The sequence below is a fragment of the Mytilus edulis genome, chromosome 1 (genome assembly GCF_963676685.1).
Source record: "Mytilus edulis chromosome 1, xbMytEdul2.2, whole genome shotgun sequence".
Taxonomy (NCBI): domain Eukaryota; kingdom Metazoa; phylum Mollusca; class Bivalvia; order Mytilida; family Mytilidae; genus Mytilus; species Mytilus edulis.
In genome coordinates, this window is record NC_092344.1 from 33,628,360 (window position 1) to 33,651,577 (window position 23,218).

Consider the following 23,218-nt stretch of genomic DNA (forward strand, 5'->3'; position numbering starts at 1 on the left):
CATTGTATTATTCGGACTCTGAGCCAACCCGTCTTTGCTCTTATTTGCCCCTATATTGGCAGAGAAGCAGTAAATACCTATTACCATCAAGGTTCCTGTTTGACCTGATCATGGACCAAACCACCAACACTCAAAGCAAGTATGCTTCTAAGAGACCAATGAGACTGTGTCACATATTTTGTAAGTATAAGTTGGAATGTGACATTTTTCTTGGTATTATATCTTGTATGGCTTATGGTGCCTTCTTAAAATATTACTTGCAATGCTATAAACTACATTTAGGCTCATGATCATGTAGATTCTTATATGTATTTGCTTTGTTAACAGTCCTGGACAAGTATTGATAATAAATTTCAGTTGAAGGCATCTCACATGGCCTTTGGCAAATAGTGAAAGACTTGGGTACTATTTGAGGCCAGGTTAGACAAAGTCCAAAACTGGCATATGGTATGTCGAGTGGGCAGGCAGATGCTTTGAACTAAAAATAAACAAACAACTAAACACAACTGTACATGATTTTTATAATAATTTCATAGATGAAATGAGCAAACATAACACTATTAATAACAAGCAATAAACTAACAAAAGGTTAAAATTTAGGACAACCTACAATACAACTAGTAACCTAATTTTTACAGTTAATATGGTTAACATATATAAACTTGATATTTTGGAATGGATTACAGATTATATATGATGCAACCCATAGGATTTACATACAACAAATATTCAATGCCTTTTATATTGACATTGTTCTAAATGACCTTTAAAATGAAGGTCAAGTTGAGGTAACTAAAAGCATCTTTTATGTAAATTTGTAAAAAAAAAAAAAGTACCCATTAGAAATGCCGTTTGTAAAACATGAGTTTCAAGTGTTCACTCTAACCCTATCATTACTGGAATGTTGATGGAACCTGTCCATCATTAGTATAAATCATATAAGGAAAATGCTTTTATATAAAATTTGCAAAATACAAAATTCTTACCAACAAAAATTAATTAAAAGTTATGATTTTCCTTAAACTATCAAATGTACCATAAAGTTAATTTCGTGGATAATTTAAAACGATTTTAGGAGTAAGGGTTTCAAATTTTCCCTTTAAGATTCCAGATATCGAACTGATAGTTACAAAATTGAATATCCAAACATTTATAATTTCACCCTGAGCTTTATAATCAGAAAACACAACCAATTTGTGGCAAAAATTCAAAAACTTGTAAAATGATAAACATATATAAATCTTATTTTACTTGTATAAAGTTTTTGTTACAAAAAAAAAATACAAATAAAAAAATGCAGGAATAAGAAGAAAATTATTGTTTACTTGTTAACTTTAGGGATAGTGGATGTAGATAAACAAAAAATACAAAAAAAATGTATATTCATCAAGTAATACACATTGGATAGAAATACTATTTTCTCTAAAATACTGACTCAGGGTAACTATGAGTATGACTATCACTCTGTAAAAATATGTATATGTTAGTAATAAATTCCTAAGTAGACAATTATCTAAGAATCAGACATTTTTCAATATTTCAGTAGTTAACAAAAAGTTGAAATATGATGCCTTTAAAAGGATTAACACTGCTTTAAGCTATAACTGATGAATGAAACAATTAAACATTTAATGAAATAAACAAATTATGGAATGATATAATATTTGAAATGTTTACAACAAAATCTATCACAATTCTATCACAACCACAAGTATATATACTGACATGTTTCCAAGGCAACACATTTGTTGATATATAATAAAATAGCACATTTGCCCTGCTTGAATATACTGATTATATCATGAGTGTAAGGATGCTTAAAATTTCCTTTGAATCTAGAAAATTGGTCGAGAGACAAATATCTCCCGCAGGATGAGACAAAATGATTCAATAAATGGTTCTTGAGAGTGGATCGACAAGGACACAAAGCTGAATATTTTCAAAACATAGAAAACAGGGTTGTGTTTGGTAGGTTAAAACAAAGTTACCTTGAAAAAGGTTAAATACATGCCCTCTAATATATAGTTTATGTAGGGGATCTTTAACAAATTACAAACAGGAGTTGTCTATATTAGATCAGTACTATTTAGTCACAACTGCTTTGAAGGTCACCTCTATTAAATGTAACTTGTCTTTTCAAGTCACCCTCTTTTTGTCCTTAACTAGTAATACCAACCTCTCTTATAAGGTTAATTTCTCTGGTCCAGACAGCGACCCTATTAAAAGGTCTGACTGCATTTAAATGTATCTCATCATATTTCACTTAGATATAGCTTGACTTATATGGACATGACCTAAACATTGTGTTAAACCTCAAATATGTATAATTTCAAATAACCCTATTAGAATTCCCCAAGAACTATTATATAACAATATAACTGTAGATGTACAAGGATAATGTACAAGGTCAATGTACAAAAATGTAATATTCTATCATACAAATATTTTCTATGTACAATTGTTAAGAAATACTAAACTGTAATACTGATTTATCAGTAGAAAGAACACTGGCAATATATCATTTAGAGCAGTGTGTTTATATGGAAAAAAAATCTGAACCTAGCTTTATGTTACTTAATAACAGTTTGAAATGAGAAGTCAGCAGGATTAGTTCAGAGTGTGAAAAACAATAAACTTTTTACTTTCTTGATTAAAAAAAAGTTTCATTTCACCATTTTTAACCTATTCCTAACATTTCCTATCCGTCTGGTTTTTCCTAACCTACACATATTTTTGAAATGCACAACCTATATTTTTTACTATTCTTACAAAAATTATCTGGTAAAATATTTTGATTGATTGATTAATTGATTGATATTTGAAATAGAACTTTCATACAGTTTTGCATTCATTTCTTTCTATATATTTCAATAAATCTTGGTACAATGTTTCCCTGGTAGAAATTCTTATTCTTTCAAATGCCTTGAATCTCAGAAAATGCATAACAAACCTAAATTTATTTTCCAAATTTTTTGGATGATATACACACAATATACCTCAATTATAAAAAAAAAATGCATTTAAGAAAGAACATATTTTAATAGGTTTATGTTGCATTTAGATCAATTTTTTCCAGGCCATTAAAAGCTAGGATTTTACGAATAAACCTCAATCTAGAAGAAGGAAAAAACAGGATAAGAGTTGTGCAATATTTTTTTTAAGTAAGATAACTTCTACAACTTTTTTTACTGAAACCTTGTTTCGTGAATTCTGCATGTTTTATATACTCCAATTTTATATAAATTATTATTATTCACAATGTGAGAAAATTTCACCCTGCTTTGTAAGATCTGAACGACTTGTATAAGTCAACTTTTAAATACATTATTAATATCTTTATCATAATTAATTAAACCAGATCTTAGCTCCCTGTGGTATGCTTATATATAAAATATTATGTCCAAAATGTAAAACTGAGTATGTTACTTAAATGAACACTTATGAATAAAAAAATATTCATCATACACAATGGAATGGTATAAAAAGCACATAAAAAGCACATGTAAAGCACATATATTTATATATGGATTATTAATTAACAAGGAATGTCACAAAGTGATGTTGTATTAATTAGATTTATATAAATCATAATTGCATGTATACATGTATTGCAAAGATGTATAATATACAAGTTTTAGTACATATAACAATAAATGTACTGACTAAAAAACATCAAGATGGTTCCATCTTTTATAAATGACTAATAAGAAATTTGTATGTGTGTATATCATACAGATCTACTGTAATTAGAACTCAAGTGCTTATTAATTTATAAATGTCTTTCTTAAATGACAGATTAAATTTAAACAGACCGATTCTGATAACAGACATGATTCAAAAGGAAATTTAAAATTAAAAAATCTGTTCATATCAATAAGATAATATAGATCTCAAAATCTCAGATTTAGACAGAAAAATCTACATGAAAAGTTATTGGATAAATATTTTAATCTATAGGTGATCCGTCAAATGGAATTCTTAAGTAGAATATCTGCACTAGAAAAAAATTAAAAAGTCATAAACATGACATAAAACATACTCTTATATATAAATGTATATAATAAACTCCTCTCATGCAACTTTACATGTTATCTACAGCCATGTGCTATTGACACTTCAAAATACACAACAAAATTCATGGGAAAGACTTGATCACTGAATGCTGATAACAACAACCTCTCTGTACACGTATAATTTGATTATAAAATATGTACACAAAATCAACAACCATACAAAAATAGAACATTCTTTGGCAACACAGAACCTGATTTTGATTACAGAGTTTCTGTCTTTGGTTTAACATCAGATCTAGGGCACTATTGTGGTGGTGGTCGTAAATTACATTCGGCCATTTTGTAACAAAACTGGTATTGTTCCTACAAAATAAAACAATTTTATTAATAATTAGTATAGGATTAGCACTGAAATAAATCGGGATCTACCTCTCGTTATATGTAAAAAGAAATGTGGGTATTTAATTAAGTAAACCAAAACCACTTTTCTGTGAAAATTTCTTCCTACTTTTGGTAAATAAGAAATTCATCTATGGCATAGTGATCTCGTCCTTTCATCATATGTGACAGTTTCAATATATCCAAATTGGCTGCAATATAACATTTTGAAATCTCTCATTTGTACAAATTCAATAAAGCTTAAAAAGAGGAAACTTGCAATATATTCCTACATCCTCCTCAAGCAATATTTTTTAATTTTATAAAGAAAAGCAGTATGTCTAATGTTAAAAAATCACCAATATTTGATAACATATTTTCATATAATGTTTAACTTTACCTTATCCTCAATGAACTGGGGTCTATTATTGCGTATTGTTTTTACAGTTTGGAACACATCGATTTCTTGATCTTGTTCTTTACGCTCTAATAATAAACTAATGGCACAATATAATCCACTTCTACTAGCACCATTCCTACAAAAAAATCAAAATGTAATAAGAATGAATCCTAATAAATTTCAACCAAATACTTTTTGTAACATAGTTGAGATACCATGCACAAGTAGATTTTAAGCAGTCTGAACAATTAAGTTAAATATCTTATAAATCCGGAAAAAAAATATGCTAAAATAATTGATAACTGTAGGTGTGTGGTTAAAGTATGACTGATGAGATAATAGTATCTTACTCGTAACAATTTGTCTAGACAATGCTTTTACTGAGTGCGCTTTATAGACAAGTTTTACTATACATTGTATAGTCAATTTATGTATATTTGTGAAATTCAGAGAAAAATGAAAATGCATCCCTATAACCCTAAAATTTACCTTTTCACTATGAATGATAATGTCCTTTATATGCTAAAATACCATTACTTACATGCAATGAACTGTGATTGGTCCTTTTCCACTCTGTTTTGTCCAATGGTCTACCTCTCTTAATAAATCTGCTAATGCTTGGGCACTTGATGGAATGTTTTTCTCTCCCCAGTTGAACTCAAACTGTTTAACAGCACGATCTTCATTCTATAAAATGTAATTTCATATGTACATGCATAATAGTAGTGCACATGCTGAAAAAACGCTTGCATGCGTAACTGATCATGTCTGAATTTATATCATAAGTCTAAACTGTAAGATAAAGATTTCCTAGAAGTATATCATTAACTAAAGGGCATTTGATAAAATAGCCTGGGCAGATGATATCTCATCCATTTAAGGAAGTTTTTTTATGCAATATTAATAATGGTAGTCACACAAAACTCATGAAAACAAAAATGAACTCATTGTATATTTTTAAGCATAAAAATAACATGTCAGGACACAAAATTTACAAATGAAGATAATTTTCTTTTCTATCCACAATAAAATCTTATTTATGACAGGTATTTGTATAATGTTTTGATGTACTGTGAGAAAAGCATTATACATGTTGTAAAATATGTTAAGAGATTATTGTAATACATTATAAGTTCAATATTTGTATTTTGCCATATGGCAGTGGGGGCTATAAAAAGAATGGTTAAAAGATGCTACCTTTATTTTGTTACTCAGTTTAAATATCCTTTCTGTAATTGTTTTGTTGGATTCACTAGACGACAATAGTTCTATACTAAGTGGATCATAAGACACTGTATATCCATATTCTTCTGGCCAGTATAAGGCACATGTCTACAATATTGCAAAAACATTTCAGAATTTATGTTCAGTACTTAACTTTCTTCTAAGAATTGAATTTATTAAACTTAAGTCAAATTCAGAAGAAGCAATTGAACCAAGATGAATTGAAAAGAGTTTTCATAAAATTATATTGGTATAGCTAACATTACTTAAATTGAAAAAAAGAGAAATTAATTGATCTATGCCATTGCAAATATTGGGCAATAAGAAAATCTCTAAAATAAATTAGAATTGACTAAGAACCAGAACAAATACCAATTTAGTTATATAAGCCCTAAATATCAATTTTATTGAATATAATTAAAAGTTAAAAAAAAAAATCCATAGTTATACAATGTATGAATATAAATAATTCATATGAATGCAGCATGCTGATTTTTTTTCTAACTCTTGGAAGCCATTAAACAAACCTTATCATTTCTATCAAATTCATTCAACATGATAACAGTGTTAGAGTTATAATCATATAACATTCTCCAGAAATCTGCTACTGTCTTAGGCAATGGCATCTGTGTAACAATAAATCTATCTCTACTTGTGTAACCCTGAAAAATAAATACAAATGCTTTATATATTCATAAAAAGGTATTCTCTCATTTCGACTGAATGAAGTATACAGCCATTTTATCTCTTTACTATTAAATTCTAGTTTATACATTTTTACAATAAATTAAAATTCTATTGCTGTGGATACATTTATTTTCGTGGATAAACATGTCCGTGTACAAGTCTATATAAAATATGTCATTCCTTGAACATTTAATTTCGAGGTTCACTTGTACCCACAAAATCCACGCAAATTGGTATTTAACAAATAATAATGAATCCATAGTATTTCTCTTAAATGCAACTGTTTTAGTGATTGGTAAATATGCTTTGCTTTGTCCTTCAATCTATAGCACTTGAACTGGTAATTTTTTGTTGCATAAGCCATAATGAATGATGTTTATTGAATAATTGCATTTTTGTTTTTAATAATGACTAAATCACCATGAATATCAAAACAACCTGCAAGACATCTGTTGATATAGGTCTAAAAATGTTACTTTTCTAATCATCCTTATCCTAAATATTAAATGTAAAATTATAGTTGTAAAAGTTAAGTGCTCACAAGATGCATACATGATAACAGAAGAGTAACTTACAGGTAAGAATACTGCATTAATGTAATCATTAGATCCCTCTACCTGTGTATATAGGTGTGGCCTGTATCTGTTTGCTGTAAATGTAAATTTATAATTTAAAAAGACTGCAGCATTTTAAAAAAAGATGGAAGCATAAACATATTGTTAAGGATTATGTACCCTTGTGTTGATTCAATGCTAAACGTATGTAAATTTTATAGAAAATCTACAGCCTTTCCCGTTGTACTCTCATATTTGGCAATTCAGTACTTGATAGGTAGAGGATTATGCATGCAGTGCTAGCAATGATTTCCTTAAAACAAGTTTATTAATTTAGTTATTGATAAAAACATATATAAATATGGATCAAATCAAGTACACCTTTTAGGTTGCGCTCAACTTTATTGAGTCAGCACAAGGTTTTTTGGAATTTAAAGGTTGTTTAGAACTTTTTGTAAAAAAATAAACACTAGCACGTCATAGAAAAGCAAGTGAGCAATCTATGTGTTTAAAATTTCATAACAAAAATCTTTGTATAAAAGGCTGTGGATTTTCTATAAAAATCTTGGTTTATTTGCTGCAAAGTCCACTTTTTCTATTAGATGCAATGAAACACTCAAACAGTAAATAATAATGCTTTACATGAAGTTTCCCCATGGTATATGTACAAGATGACCTATCTCTATTATTCATTATATTTGTTGTTTTGATACTATTGCAGTTTGAAAAGTTTGTACTTAACTGGCTACAGAAGGGGTCATAAACCTTAACTATATTCTTATGCTCCTGATAAGGGACATATGGTAAATATGCCATTTAAGATTTTCAGGCTTTACAAAAATAAAGCATTAATTTCCATCAAACACACAACCTCCCACAATAGAATACTTAAACAATCAGAACATTGGTCCCATTTCTGAAGACTTAAACAAAACATGCAGTATGTACATCTAAACCTCAGATGAAAATAACAACCTCTTGGACTTTAAACATTGACTTTTTAAAATCATATAATATTGGACTTATCTTATACAGAAAAACTTTATTCAGAACTTAATGACAAATAGAAAATATCATAAAGACTTCTATGAATCATAATGAGGGTAAATCCAGAAAAGTCATTGGTAAACACAAAATTTAGTGTGCCTTATTTTCATTTTACTTACCTGGCAGTACATTCTTTACTCTGTTTTTATCAATGTTTTCTGGAGCTAAAGCAGCTTTAAACTCTGTATTTTCTATGTTTGGTAATAACTTCTGAGCAACCTTCACAAGGATAGAAGAAAACATATCTTTTAAAGAAGACAGAATAGTAAATATAAAGAATACTTATGTTTGCTTTAATTGCTTTCATCTTTGTCAATTGAACTCTGATGGCTAGTTGTCTCATTGGTAATCATATCACATCTCCTTACTTCATTATCATAGTCATCAAACATTTCATACAACTGCCTTGTTTACAATAGATAAGAATACCAACATATTTTTCAAGGGTGTTGTCAATTTTGCTTTGTCTGATATTAAAGAAGTAGTGGTATATGCCAAATTGACAACAGTACATAAATAAAAAGTCTTATGTTATTCATACGTTCAATTTAACCATATGTGTTGGTAACAATTTTTTAAAAATAAAACCGAGAAGAGCAAAAAATAAAGAAAGTCACAAATAAATTTTTGTTATGAATATTTTAATACATCTTAAATATATACCTCAAACTGTTTATCTAATGCTGACACCTCAAATCCAGCCTTTGGAATACACATTTCTTGGTATCGAGATTCAAATTCTCCAACAGGCATTGTTGTTTCTCCAGCTAATACTGCTTCTAATAAGGCATCGTATAAAAACATATATTGTTCCTGAAGTAAACAGACAAAAAGTTATACATAAAATCTAAAAATAACACAGGTTATAAATACTCTATGTCTTTATTACAAATGACAAATTTGTAAATCCAATTGATAATAGAAATATATTAACCTCTGACAGTTATGATTGTATAAAACAACATAATGTAGATGGGACTGTGCCAGGGCAGTATAACCAGTCAAGGTCATTAAACACACCCATAAGTCAGTATGGGAAAATAGTCTAAAGTTATAAATATGACAACTGGAATACCCATAATTAGTCATATGTTGCTTATCTTGCATGTGTATCTGAGCTCTAAATTTTTAGAACATAGAAATCATTATAATCAAGAGGGATCTCCCTTATATAAATCCCAAGAATGGTATAAATTTCAGAAAAAGGGTTAGAAAAATATTCTGATATATAACAACTCTAACAGATGCTCCAAAGGGTGCAGTTTTATACGACCGCAGAGTTCGAACCCTGAACAGTTGGGGCAATTATGGACACAACATTCAAGCTTGATACAGCTCTGAATTTGGATTGTGATTAAATAGTTGACAAAACATAGGTTTCTGACACAGAATGAATGTGGTCTAAGAACTTAAACTTAAAAACTTAAAAAAATTTAAATTGGACATTTACCTATTATGGTCCAATATCCTAAATCTAAATACATGGTTAGATTCAGCATATCAAAGAACCCCAAGAATTCAATTTTTGATGAAATCAAATAAAGTTCAATTTTGGACCCTCAATGTGGACCAATTTGATAACCAGTCCCAAATATCAAAAATCTAAATACATGGTTAGATTCAGCATACAGTGTTCTCACCAGGATTTTTGGATAGTGCTGTGGTAAGCGCATGATTTTCGATAATTCTCTTTAACTTTGTCGCGACGCACGGTTGATTTGTAATTGATTTGTTATGTGTTTTTCTTATATTATGCTATTGGTGTTTTCTCTTGTAATGATGTGCTCATCATGCTCATGGCAGTTACCCCTTTGTTTGCTAATGTTATTGTCTGGATATAGACATGATAGAAGAAAAGTCTTTTTTTGTCCATTGTAAATTCATATAATCCTCATATTATCTGTGTATAAAACCCAAGGAGAAGTCTTCTTCTTCTTTAGTTACAGAAAACCATCAACATTTTGAAGATTACATTCTGGCGCATGCCTGATTGAGGTTGCTTTTTAAAATTAATTTTAATTTTTCTCTTTTTTTTTATAAACTTTACAATTTTATTTTATTTTATTCTTATATTGAGATAAAAACAATAGGTACATTTAGTTTAAGTGAGAAAAGGTTTTAAGGAGTATTTCATGGGTAAGTCTGTAGAAGTGTTGTTTGAAATTTTAAGTGGTAATTTATTTCAGTCTATTACATGATGGGTCTATACCAGACTGCCTATGTGAAGATTTCTTATCACTAACAGTCGGTGTGGCAAAACATGTAGGACCAACAATAAAGTCATTCATTGTCAGCTTCTGTATTTGGTTTTGTAACGCACTGTAGCAGTGTACTGTTAACCTTACGACATTTGACAGGAATTGACATTTTTTAGCATAATGATTTGTAATTTTTCTGACCTTAACATTATATAATATTCAAATGGCTTCATTCAAGCTGGACATGGAGAAAGTGAATTTCTCAAGTCATATCAGATTGGGGTTTGTTTTTCTAATCATATATCCTCTCAATTGTTTTCAATTGGTAAAATTCATTACTGTAGAATTGCTGCCTTACCAATAATTAGTTTGAAAAGGTCATAATTAATACTTCAAAAATTTTCTCATTTTCGAGGTTCGGATGGATAGTAAGTCCGGCAAATTGTAACAAACCCCTGTGTTTGATCATTTTTAAAATCATCGTTTGTTCTCAAAATTCGTTCAACAAAATTTTGAGTGTCGTCAGCAAATGCGGTCAATTTCTCGAGGTCAATTTATTTCATCTGCTTTCTGTAAATCAATATTTAGTTATAAAATACATCGATAATATACTATTATTTAATAATCAAATTTTAAAAGTTACAAATATGTGCTAATATTAAAATTCAATGTGCTTGTGATGGATAGCACTGCGGTCAGTGCAATAGAACAGCGGGAAATTGTAATAGCGCTGAAAATCGAGGCGCTAAAAAGGGTCTGGGGAGAACACTGGCATATACCAAAAAAACCCATATATTCAATTTTTGTTGAAATCAAACAAAGTTTAATTTTGAACCCCAATTTGGACCAACTTGAAAACTGGGCCTATAATCAACAAGAGGCTGTCACATTAACAGCAAACCGGATTTATTAACATTTATTTGTGACCTGGCAATATCACAAGAACCATAACTGATGAACGGTGAAAGTGAAAATCGTCAATATCAAATTTGACCTGCATTTTGTCATCAGTATCAACATATTAAAATTTGAAAGAGCTTAGGTTGAATGGTTCATGAGTAAATGTAACAACATGAATGGAAACACCATTTTTTTATCTTTCAAGAACCATAACGCCTGAACGGTAAAAGTCAAAATCAACATTATTAAACTTGACCTGCATTTTGTCATGACTCATCAGTAACAACATATTAAAATTTGAAAAGCTTTGGTTGAACAGTTCATGAGTAAATGCACGGACACGACTGGAAACGCCATTTTTCAATCTTTCAAGAACCATAACTCCTGAACGGTAAAAGTCAAAATCGTTATTCTTGAACTTGACCTCCATTTTTTCATCAGTAACAACATATTAAAATTTGGGAAGCTTTGGTTGTACAGTTCATGTGTAAATGCACGGACACCACTGGAAACGCCATTTTTCAATCTTTCAAGAACCATAACTCCTGAACGGTAAAAGTCAAAATCGTCATTCTTGAACTTGACCTTCATTTTGTTGTCAGTTACAACATATTAAAATTTTAAAAGCTTTGGATGAACTGTTCATGAGTAAATGCACGGACAACATTTGGTGGCCGCCTGACCGACCGCCCAACTACCCGACTGCCCATCCCCAAATAAATAACCGACATTTTTGTCACAAAAATCCGGTTAAAAATCTAAATACATGTTTAGATTCAACCCCAAGGATTCAATTTTTGTTGATATCAAACAAAGTTTAATTTTGGACCATGATTTGGACCAACTTGAAAACTGGCCCCATAAGCAAAAATCTTAATACATGTACATGTTTAGATTCAGCATATCAAAGAACCCCATATATTCAATTTTTTTTTTAAACAAAGTTTAATTTTGAACCCCAATTTGGACCAACTTGAAAACTGGGCCCATAATCAAAAATCTAAGTACATGTTAAGATTTAGCATATCAAAGAACCCCAAGAATTCATTTTTTGGTAAAATCAAACTAAGTTTAATTTTGAACCCTTTGGACCTTAATGTAGACCAATTTCAAAACAGAACCAAAAATTAAGAATCTACATACAGAGTTAGATTCTGCATATCAAAGAACCCCAATTATTCAATTTTTGATGAAATCAAACAAAGTTTAGTTTTGGACCCCAATTTGGACCAACTTGAAAACTGGGCCCATAATCAAAAATCTAAGTACACGTTTAGATTCACCATATCAAAGAACCCCAAGAATTCAATTTTTGTTGAAATCCAACAAAGATTAATTTTGGACCCCAATTTGGACCAACTTGAAAACTGGGCCCATAATCAAAAATCTAAGAAAATGTTTAGATTCAGCATATCAAAGAACCCTAAGAACTCAATTTTTGTTAAAATCAAACTAAGTTTAATTTTGAACCCTTTGGACCTTAATGTAGACCAATTTGAAAACAGAACCAAAAATTAAGAATCTACATACACAGTTAGATTCAGCATATCAAAGAACCCCATATATTCAATTTTTTTTTTAAACAAAGTTTAATTTTGAACCCCAATTTGGACCAACTTGAAAACTGGGCCCATAATCAAAAATCTAAGTACATGTTAAGATTTAGCATATCAAAGAACCCCAAGAATTCATTTTTTGGTAAAATCAAACTAAGTTTAATTTTGAACCCTTTGGACCTTAATGTAGACCAATTTCAAAACAGAACCAAAAATTAAGAATCTACATACAGAGTTAGATTCTGCATATCAAAGAACCCCAATTATTCAATTTTTGATGAAATCAAACAAAGTTTAGTTTTGGACCCCAATTTGGACCAACTTGAAAACTGGGCCCATAATCAAAAATCTAAGTACACGTTTAGATTCACCATATCAAAGAACCCCAAGAATTCAATTTTTGTTGAAATCCAACAAAGATTAATTTTGGACCCCAATTTGGACCAACTTGAAAACTGGGCCCATAATCAAAAATCTAAGAAAATGTTTAGATTCAGCATATCAAAGAACCCTAAGAACTCAATTTTTGTTAAAATCAAACTAAGTTTAATTTTGAACCCTTTGGACCTTAATGTAGACCAATTTGAAAACAGAACCAAAAATTAAGAATCTACATACACAGTTAGATTCGGCATATCAAAGAACCCCAATTATTCAATTTTTGATGAAATCAAACAAAGTTTAATTTTGGACCCTTTGGGCCCCTAATTCCTAAACTGTTGGGACCAAAACTCCCAAAATCAACCTTCCTTTTATAGTCATAAACCTTGTGTTTAAATTTCATAGATTTCTATTTACTTATACTAAAGTTATATTGCGAAAACCAAGAATAATGCTTATTTGGGCCCCTTTTTGGCCCCTTATTCCTAAACTGTTGGAACCAAAACTCCCAAAATCAATCCCAACCTTTCTTTTGTGGTCATAAACCTTGTGTTTAAATTTAATAGATTTCTATTTACTTAAACTAAAGTTATAGTGCGCAAACAAATGTGTCTTCGGACGACGAAGACGCAGACGACAACGTCATACCAATATACGACTGCAAAAATTTTGCGGTCGTATAAAAATTGGTACAATAATGGTAGGGTGATCCATATAAGAATTAAGAAACTGCTAGTGATCCATTTCCTTGGGGGAAAAACAATTACTATTTGTTTCTAAAATTTTGTATTTAGAAGTTTCAATATTGAATTTCAAAGAACAGCATTTTTCATGAACAAAAAAATACATCAAAATCTATAGGGCTATTTTTCATGCCCTAGCATGACTAAATACTTAAAGTTTAAAGGATGTTTGCTTAGGACAATGGAGGGATGGACAAAACAATTAATTGCACTATCAAAAGTGCTACATACCCAAGTTTGTATCATATTGGTTCTATTTGCTCTCATGAGCTGAGCACATTTTAGTACATCTACAAATCCCTCTGCTTTGGCTTGCTCATGTGTATAATCTAAACCTATATAAGTACCAGTTCTCCCTATACCAGCACTAGAAACAAAAGACATATATTTATAACTACAATATAATTACTTTTTCTAAACTAATTCAATCATATATATAATAAACATTTAAAATGGTCTATATTTATTCAATCAATCTCAATCTTACTAATAATTGGTGTATGCCTGTGGTATACATGTATATGATAAACAGCCCTGATCAATACATTTTTCTTCATACCTTAACACAACATGTACCCTTAAATATAGATTTTTTCTTATAGTGGATAGGGAATTATATTTTCAATTTTTCCAAGCATTGCCACAAAGGTTATTAATTAAGGAATACTAGCACTGTAGTTGAAGAGTTTCAGCCATTAATTGGGGAGATGACGGTCACAGATGCATTTTTACCAGGGATGCATGTTTTCAATCATATAGTTTTAATCAAACATTTGTGAATATCAGCAATTCAAAATGGCCACCCAAGTCATGTCAATTGTGGATTTGAATGTAAATTTTAGACAATATTTTTTTTAATAGAAAGATTAAATTAAAATAATGGATGCTCTATGTATTGTTCTATATTTACCTACCTACAATGAACAACAACCGGTGCTGTACTATCTTTGTTATAAGCATCAACTTTATGTTTAAAACATAGCAATGGTGTAGAGGACGTGAGTGTACCATGATCAGACCAGCTGGTGAAATGGAATTGTTTAATGTCTCGACTCGTTCCATTCTGTTATCACAAAAAAGCAAAGGAATTTTTAATACATGTATAAACAAAGCCCAAGTTTTCCAACCATTTTACAATGATCAAATTCTTGTTACATTTTTGTTACATTTTGGTATGAAATATAAGATTAAGGACTGGAAATCACTATAGAACCCTTGTTGAATGTTTAATTTTGAGAAATGTAAGACCCTGAAATAGAAGGGAATACTTTCATGTTTCTCCGGTTGTAGATTTTGTACTTCTTGTCTTCCAGAACCATTTGACTCTTTGATCTAATTTCAGATATATTGATTTATTACACTATTTTCATATTATTCATTACAAGCCCAAATAAGGCTTTGTTTTGACATACAATAGCCGATTCTTTATTTAAACATGAACTATAAATGCTTGAAATTAAAAAAATCCACATAATTGTCTTTGAGCACTGCTGTCATTAGGGAATTGTGATTACGTACCTACAGAACAAACATTATTTCTAGTTTATCCTGCACAATGACAATCACTAAGACTCTTGATGAACGTAAATAGTGCAGGGATACAGGCGATCTCCTTTATCTGGTAAATGACGTCATAAAGTCATGCATATTTGACGATTTTTTTCGGTGATGAACTAACCTCGAAAGTGGTCTATTATCTGAAACGGTTAAATCATTGTACTTACACATGATATTTTAAATGTTCTAATAGTAAAATCTGTATATACTGTTGTCTGTACTATTTCTACTGACACATTTCCATAACTTGTTGATCCCTCATCTGGCCAGTACTGTTCACATTTCGTCTGCAATATTGTATAAAATGAAAATGTCAGTAAAGACAGAATCTCTCTATCTCTCTTAAAATATACCAAAGAGGTATAATAAGTAAGAGAATACTACTAACTTTTAAATTCATAACACAGCAAATTTCGTCTATTCTAAGATGATGCATACACAGTATATATATTGAAGGCTTTGTCTACAGACAATTTCTACTTTGACAAACTATGAAAGTAATTATTACTTGTGTCTGAAAAAATTATAGCTATCTGACTCACTTTCTTTTATATCAAATATATGATCCCCCTCCCCCCTAAAAAAAATGATACTCCTGTTTAAGTCAGTTATTACAAACCTTGCATGCTTCCATTAAATTGGTCAGCATAACAATTTTACAGCACTGTTTTTGCCATATCATTCTCCAAAAATCTCTGAACATAACTTTCATTGGACCTACAATTGAAGACAACATTTAATTATAAATAAATACTCAATAAATCAATAATATTCACATTAGAATTATACTCTAACTTTTACAGGATAGGCTTTTATCATAAGCTTCAAATATAACATGTTATTACAAGATATTAGTAAAAATAAAATTCTGCAAATAATAGTAAAATAATTTTTCATTTCAGTTGTAATTAAAAATGATCTTAAATTTATGCCAGATAAAGCTGCAACTGGTAAATTGAACAAGTGTTCGGTAAACAGGAAGTTGTCGAGTGATGAATCTGAAAATGCATCACACGGTATAGCTGACTTATATAAATCCTGAAACCAAATTTCAGAAATCCTTGTATTGTAGTTCCTGAGAAAAATGTGACGAAAATTTTCAACTTGGCTATCATGTGTAAAATCAGACAAGTGTTCGGTAAACAGGAAGTTGTCGAGTGATGAATCTGAAAACGCATCACACGGTATGGCTGACATATATAAATGTTGATACCAAATTACAGAAAGGGTGGATGTGTAGTTCCTGAGAAAAATGTGACGAAAGTTTCATGGGACGGACTGACTGACGGACGGACTGATGGACGGACGGACTGACAGACAGAGGTAAAACAGTATACCCCCCCTTTTTTAAAGCGGGGGTATAATAAGAAAAGGTCAAACTGCATCATATCTATGGTAATAAGAGACTTACCCTGTGAAGCTATGTATGCATTCTTTCTCTTATATCCCTGTAAAACAAGATAAATATTGAACAACTATCATATATAACAAAGCTCTTTATTATTTTATGAAAATTGGATCAGACTCAAACGGCTAGGTGACACAAACTGTTTTGAGAGTGGTCAGAACTAAACAGTTAAATAAAGTTATTCTTTTAAGATTATTAATTTAAAACAGTAGCAAAATCTTTAAATACTGTTTTATGGAACTAATATTGATTTTTTTTTTTTTAAATTAATACATAACTAATTACATGTTGTTATATGTAGGGTTATGAGAACTCATGATTATTCATCTGTCACTACTGTTCGCTTATTTTTTGGCATTACATAAGGTCATGCATATCTATCTTAAAGACTATTAATGACATTTTTACCCTTAATCTGATGGATGTTTACTGATTGATAATAAAGTCTAGGAGAACATGATTTATCAATTAGTTGTAAAATGGCTTTGATCTAGCTTTTCAGTAACTGGGTTAATTTCTGTGCTTTGTGACTTTCATTTTTATGTTAATTGTTTTTGTGTCTCCTTTTAATCTTGTAAGTTAAGCCAATTGCAACTAATTTTACAGTTTGCTCTGATGTTGTCCTGTTACACTACTGTTTTATGTAGGGGAGGGTTGAGAGCTCAAAAACATATTTAACTCACACACTCTGTATGTGCTTGTCCTAAGTAAGGTGTCTGTAGTAATGGTTTATGTTGGTCATATTTGTTTTTGTGAATTGTTTTGTTATAAATTAGGCTTTAGTTTTCTTGTTTGAATTGTTTCACACTTTTTTTTTTATATCTCAGGTCTTTTAAAGTTGACTGCACAGTATGGGTTTTTCTCATAGTTGAAGGTAGTATAATGGCCTATAATTGCTTACTACTTCTTCATTTTAACTCTGATGGATGGTTGTCTCATTGTCAATCATACCACATCTCTTCATTTTTTGTTATCTAAATAAGTAAATATATGAAAATATAAAATGGGAAAAATCTTTAATAAAGTCCATTATGGCAGGTGAAAAACCCCAATAGCTTTACAAACTTTAGTGAAGATCTCAGTTACACTCATAATTTGATACCCATTGTCAATAACCCTACCATTTCTGCTTTTATCTTGATTAACATCCATGTTAGGAAAGATAAGAATGATAAAGTCCTTAAATACAGTACACGCAAGATAAAATGTACTCACATCCAAATAATTAGCATTAATATAGTCTGAATTGGGTTCTGATGATATAGGTGTTAACACAACTCTGGAATGGTCATCTGAAAATTAAAAAAAAGACTGTTCATCATGTTCATGATTATGTATTATATTTTATTACTTGTTTACCACAGTGTACTTAAAACATATGCAAGTGACATTTATATACAAATACCTTTTAAAATTATACATAATTGTAAAAAAAAAACAGGCATCAATGTGTTTTGCGTTTATTTTCAGTTACTTCTAACCATCAATCAAAGATTCTTTTCAACTGAAAATCTACACAGTAGCTATCTGAATTCTAGTTTTGATGATGTTAAAACTTAACAAACGAATTCAATTTTGATAAATTATTTCGGCGCCACGACAAGGAAATATTTTTTTTATTGATAAACATTACTCTTATCTGAAGACAAAAACTTCATTTCTTCAAATTCTTTCTACATTTATTTATAGACCAGTAAAATCATTTTATCCTCCTATTATGCAACATTTATCTTCGATTATCTTACAAGCAATAATATTTCCATATCTGTTCTTTGGTCTATTTTCTGGTTTCCTGGCAGCCTCATACAATGCTAACACTCCTAATGGTAATTCCTGAATAAGAAAATATCTATCAGAATTTATCTAACAGACAAGAGGCTCTCAAGAGCCTGAATCGCTCACCTTGATTTTTTGGCATTTATCTTTCATTTAAGAGTTTAAGTGTCCAATTTCATCGTAGTTTGTTGTTTTGGTTAGATTCAGCATATGAAAGAACCTTAAGAATTAAATTTGTGATGAAATCAAACAAAGTTTAATTTTAATTTTTGAGAATTTGCTTTGTTGAAATTTTTTGTTGTTTACAGTTTATCTTTATCATTAATAATACTCAAGATGATAACCAAAAACAAAACAAAATTCAGGGCAGATAGAACTTGACCATATAAACACTGTTATCCCATACCAGTTTTGCTCTAAATGCTTTGGTTTTTGAGATATAAGCCAAAAACTGCATATTACCCCTATGTTCTATTTTTAGTATGGCCGCCATGTTTTTTGACGAAACAGAAAATAAAACACAAAGTGTGTTCTTGATACCCTAAGGATCATTCAGCTTAAGTTTGGTTTGAATTGGTTCAATGGTTTCAGAAAAGAAGATTTTTTAAAGTTAGAAAACATGATACACAAATTGTGTAAAATTGTCCTTAAAGGGCAATAACTCTTAAAGGGGTCAATTGACAATTTTGGTCATATCAACTTATTTGTAGATCTTACTTTGCTGAACATATTTGCTGTTTACAGTTTATCTTTATCATTAATACTATTCAAGATAATAACCACAAAATGCAAAATTTCCTCAAAATTACCAGTTTAGTGGCAGCAACCCAACAATAGGTTATCAGATTTATCTGAAAATTTCATGCATTCTAAAGTCTAAAAATTCCAAAACATTTTTTCAAATCATATATACAAATGTGTCAAAATTTCAGTGACCTGCGAAAACAATTTATTGATTTAAATTGATTTAAACTGACTTCAACTTAAAAATCATTACAGTGATATCAATTGATCTGACTTCTGAAATCTAAATTACCCCAAACTCCTTTTTAAATTCTGTACAATCGTTCATCTTGTTTTTCCTAATGTACTCATACAAATCTTGAACTTGAATAGGACAAGTCTGTTTCTTTGTGTTGACATTAGCATATATAGGTTCTTTACTGATGTCATAACCGTTATCCAGGCTTTCAGATGGATCTTCTGTAAAAATATCAACACAGTAAATAATATTTTCAGAATAAATCATCAGAATTATTTCTGTTTATTTTATCTTTTTCAGTGGTGTTCTACTATCTGAGCAGAAAATCATTATATGAGGTAAAAATTTCAAAATTCAAATAATGATTGACTTTGTGGTTTGTTTTTGTCAGATGTTTTTCTGGTTTAAATCGTTCTGATGAAGTTAAGCCCTTTACATCTGATGTTTAATCATGTGGTCTTCTGTTGTGTTGTTACACCAATGTCCTAGGTTAAGGAGAGGGTTGGTGCCTTCAAACATTGATTAACCCTGCCACATTCTTTTTATGAACTTTAGTGGAAAGTTGTTTCAATTGTAATCATACCAAATATTCATAGTTATTACATTCAATATCATAAAAAGGTTACTTTCATAACTATTTATTTTTTTAGAGATTTTCTTTCACCATTGCAGTAGCCCACTTATATCAAGACTGATGTAGAGATGGTCTTTATAGGAAGAAGAAGAGTTTTATTTGATCATACTTTGAACTGAACTATTATCTATAAAGCACTTACCTTTATCCTGAATGAGTTGATCTGTTTCTTTTGTACGCAGGACTTCCTCCTTCTCCTGGGCGATTGTATCATTGGAAGATTTTGTTTCATTTAGCTGTAGTGTGTGTCTGAATTTACCTCTCCTCCTAAAACATGCATAAAATCTATGTTCAAATCATTAAATACTTCAACAAACTTTTAGCCTTGAAATAACAACTTAACAATAGTACCCATTTGATAATTGCATTGTGATTTTTGTAAGATTTCATTCACATAAGGACTAATTACTTACTTAAAACTGCAAAATTTTACCATAATTAATGTAAAATAAAAAATTATATATTTGAATCCTATATTTTTTACTTCTAATTTGTGTTGAGTGTTGACTATATCAGTTAAAAGAAAAGTTATTCAAATGTCATAAAACTGGAAAAATATATTGCTCTTTAAAAAAAGTCAATTGTCCACCATTTTATAACTTGTTCGCAATATTGCTGATATTAACATATAATATTAGTTTTATAAGAGCACTAACAACGCTATTTTCCATAAATTTAATATTTTTAAGGGAAATCACTCTTTTAAAAAAAAGTCGATCGTCCACCATTTTAGAACTTGTCCAAGATATTGCTGATATTAAACCTATAGTATAAGTTCTATAAAAATCTGACAAGAATTGTACCTATGAGAGAGCTAACAACACCGGACGGACGCACAGAAGGAAGCCTGGTAATACCAGGTCCCCTATAACACTTTCCTCGGGGGACAATAAATAATTATTTAAGACTAAACAGGAATACTGGCATTATTTTTAATGGAAAATTAAACCAGATGCTCTGCAGGGAGCAGCTTTATACGACCGCAGAGGTCGAACCCTGAACAGTTGGGGCAAGTATGGACACAACATTCAAGCTTAATACAGCTCTGAATTTGGATTGGGATTAAATAGTTGACACAACATAGGTTTCTGACACAGAATGAATGTGGTCTAAGAACTTAAACTTAAAAACTTTAAAATTTTAAATTGGACATTTACCTATTATGGTCCAATATCCAAAGTCTAAATACATGGTTAGATTCAGCATATCATAGAACCCCAAGAATTCAATTTTTGATAAAATCAAACCAGGTGCTCCGCAGGGCGCAGCTTTATACGACCGCAGAGGTCCAACCCTGAACAGTTGGGGCAAGTATGGACAAAACATTCAAGCGTGATACAGCTCTGAATTTGGATTGTGATCAAATTTTTGACATTACATGGGTTTTTTTTACACAAAACAAATGTCAAGATTTTACAAATCAATTAAAGATTTCTTCTTCAAACTTTTTAAATCTAAAATTAAATAGTTGACACAGCATAGGTTTCTGACACAGAATGAATGTGGTCTAATGAACTTAAAAGTTTTTTTTTGCCTTTGAGCAATTCACTATGCTGTTGAATATTAATCCTCTCAAAAAAATGTTTGAAGAAATTTTCTTTTTATTTATGAAATCTGAAATGAGAAAAATTTAAACCCCCCCCCCTTTTTTCACATCCCTGTTTCCCTTTTTCCAAAACTGATATCAATTCAAATTTCTAATGGAGTTTGCAACAATAACTACTCTTTTAAATACATCATAAAATATTAAAATGTAAAATGAAGTGCTTGTTATCACTGAATGGTAAAGATTGGTTGGTAGTAAAAGTGAATATACATTGTTTATTGTATAAAACAATAAAAAAAACTTCATCAGCAACATTTTATATTGGCAAATTTCCAATGAAGTTATTTACATACAGTTATTGGCAAATAAAAATAGAAAATGACATCATAGTCATGTCTGGCAAATGTCCAACATACATTATCTAAAAACATTTTAGATAAGATAAGGAAAAAAAGCTTCATCAGCAACATTTTATATTGGCAAATTTCCAATGAAGTTATTTACATAAAGTTATTGGCAAATAAAAATAGAAAATGACATCATAGTCATGTCTGGCAAATTTCCAACATATATTATCAACTACTAATCAATACAAAGAAAGATAACTCAAATTGAAAATTAATTGCTATTGCACAATATTGTGCAATTAGATATTTCTTGCTATTGTGCAATACTGTGCAATTGAAAATTTCTTGCTATTGCACAATACTTGATATGGAATCCTGATTTGGACCAACTTGAAACTGGGCCCATAATCAAAAATCAAAGTACATATTTAGATAAAGCATATCAAATAAGCCCAACAATTTAATTTTGTTAAAATCAAACTTAGTTTAATTTTGGACCCTTTGAACCTTAATGTAGACCAATTTGAAAACTGGACCAAAAATTAAGAATCTACATACACAGTTAGATTTGGCATATCAAAGAACCCATTTATTCAATTTTTTATGAAATCAAACAAAGTTTAATTTTGGACCCCCATTTGGACCAACTTGAAAACTAGGCCAATAATTAAAAATCTAAGTACATTTTTAAATTCAGCATATCAAAGAACCCCAAGGATTCAATTTTTGTTAAAATCAAACTAAGTTTAATTTTGGACCCTTTGGACCTTAATGTAGACCAATTTGAAAACGGGACCAAAAATTAAGAATCTACATACATAGTTAGATTCGGCATATCAAAGAACCCCAATTATTCAATTTTTGATGAAATCACACAAAGTTCAATT

At 30.1% G+C, this 23,218-nt stretch overlaps 1 protein-coding gene across 1 annotated transcript in view; it reads right to left on the minus strand.

Annotated features, from left to right (window-relative positions):
* Positions 1-501: 501 nt before the first annotated feature.
* The window catches only part of LOC139481392 (receptor-type tyrosine-protein phosphatase epsilon-like), a 36,573-nt gene continuing 13,856 nt past the window's right edge, over positions 502-23,218 (minus strand). Inside the window, exons 10-26 of the mRNA XM_071264707.1 lie at positions 20,581-20,705; positions 19,859-20,025; positions 18,792-18,879; positions 18,262-18,338; positions 17,050-17,086; positions 16,258-16,355; positions 15,806-15,925; positions 14,996-15,144; positions 14,313-14,448; positions 8,967-9,116; positions 8,423-8,522; positions 7,278-7,351; positions 6,543-6,677; positions 5,989-6,123; positions 5,333-5,478; positions 4,792-4,927; positions 502-4,376 (exon numbers count right to left, since the gene is read on the minus strand). Coding sequence (XP_071120808.1) covers positions 4,317-4,376; positions 4,792-4,927; positions 5,333-5,478; positions 5,989-6,123; positions 6,543-6,677; positions 7,278-7,351; positions 8,423-8,522; positions 8,967-9,116; positions 14,313-14,448; positions 14,996-15,144; positions 15,806-15,925; positions 16,258-16,355; positions 17,050-17,086; positions 18,262-18,338; positions 18,792-18,879; positions 19,859-20,025; positions 20,581-20,705 — 1,933 coding nt within the window. The 3' untranslated portion in view covers positions 502-4,316. The remainder of the gene's footprint in view (positions 4,377-4,791; positions 4,928-5,332; positions 5,479-5,988; positions 6,124-6,542; positions 6,678-7,277; positions 7,352-8,422; positions 8,523-8,966; positions 9,117-14,312; positions 14,449-14,995; positions 15,145-15,805; positions 15,926-16,257; positions 16,356-17,049; positions 17,087-18,261; positions 18,339-18,791; positions 18,880-19,858; positions 20,026-20,580; positions 20,706-23,218) is intronic.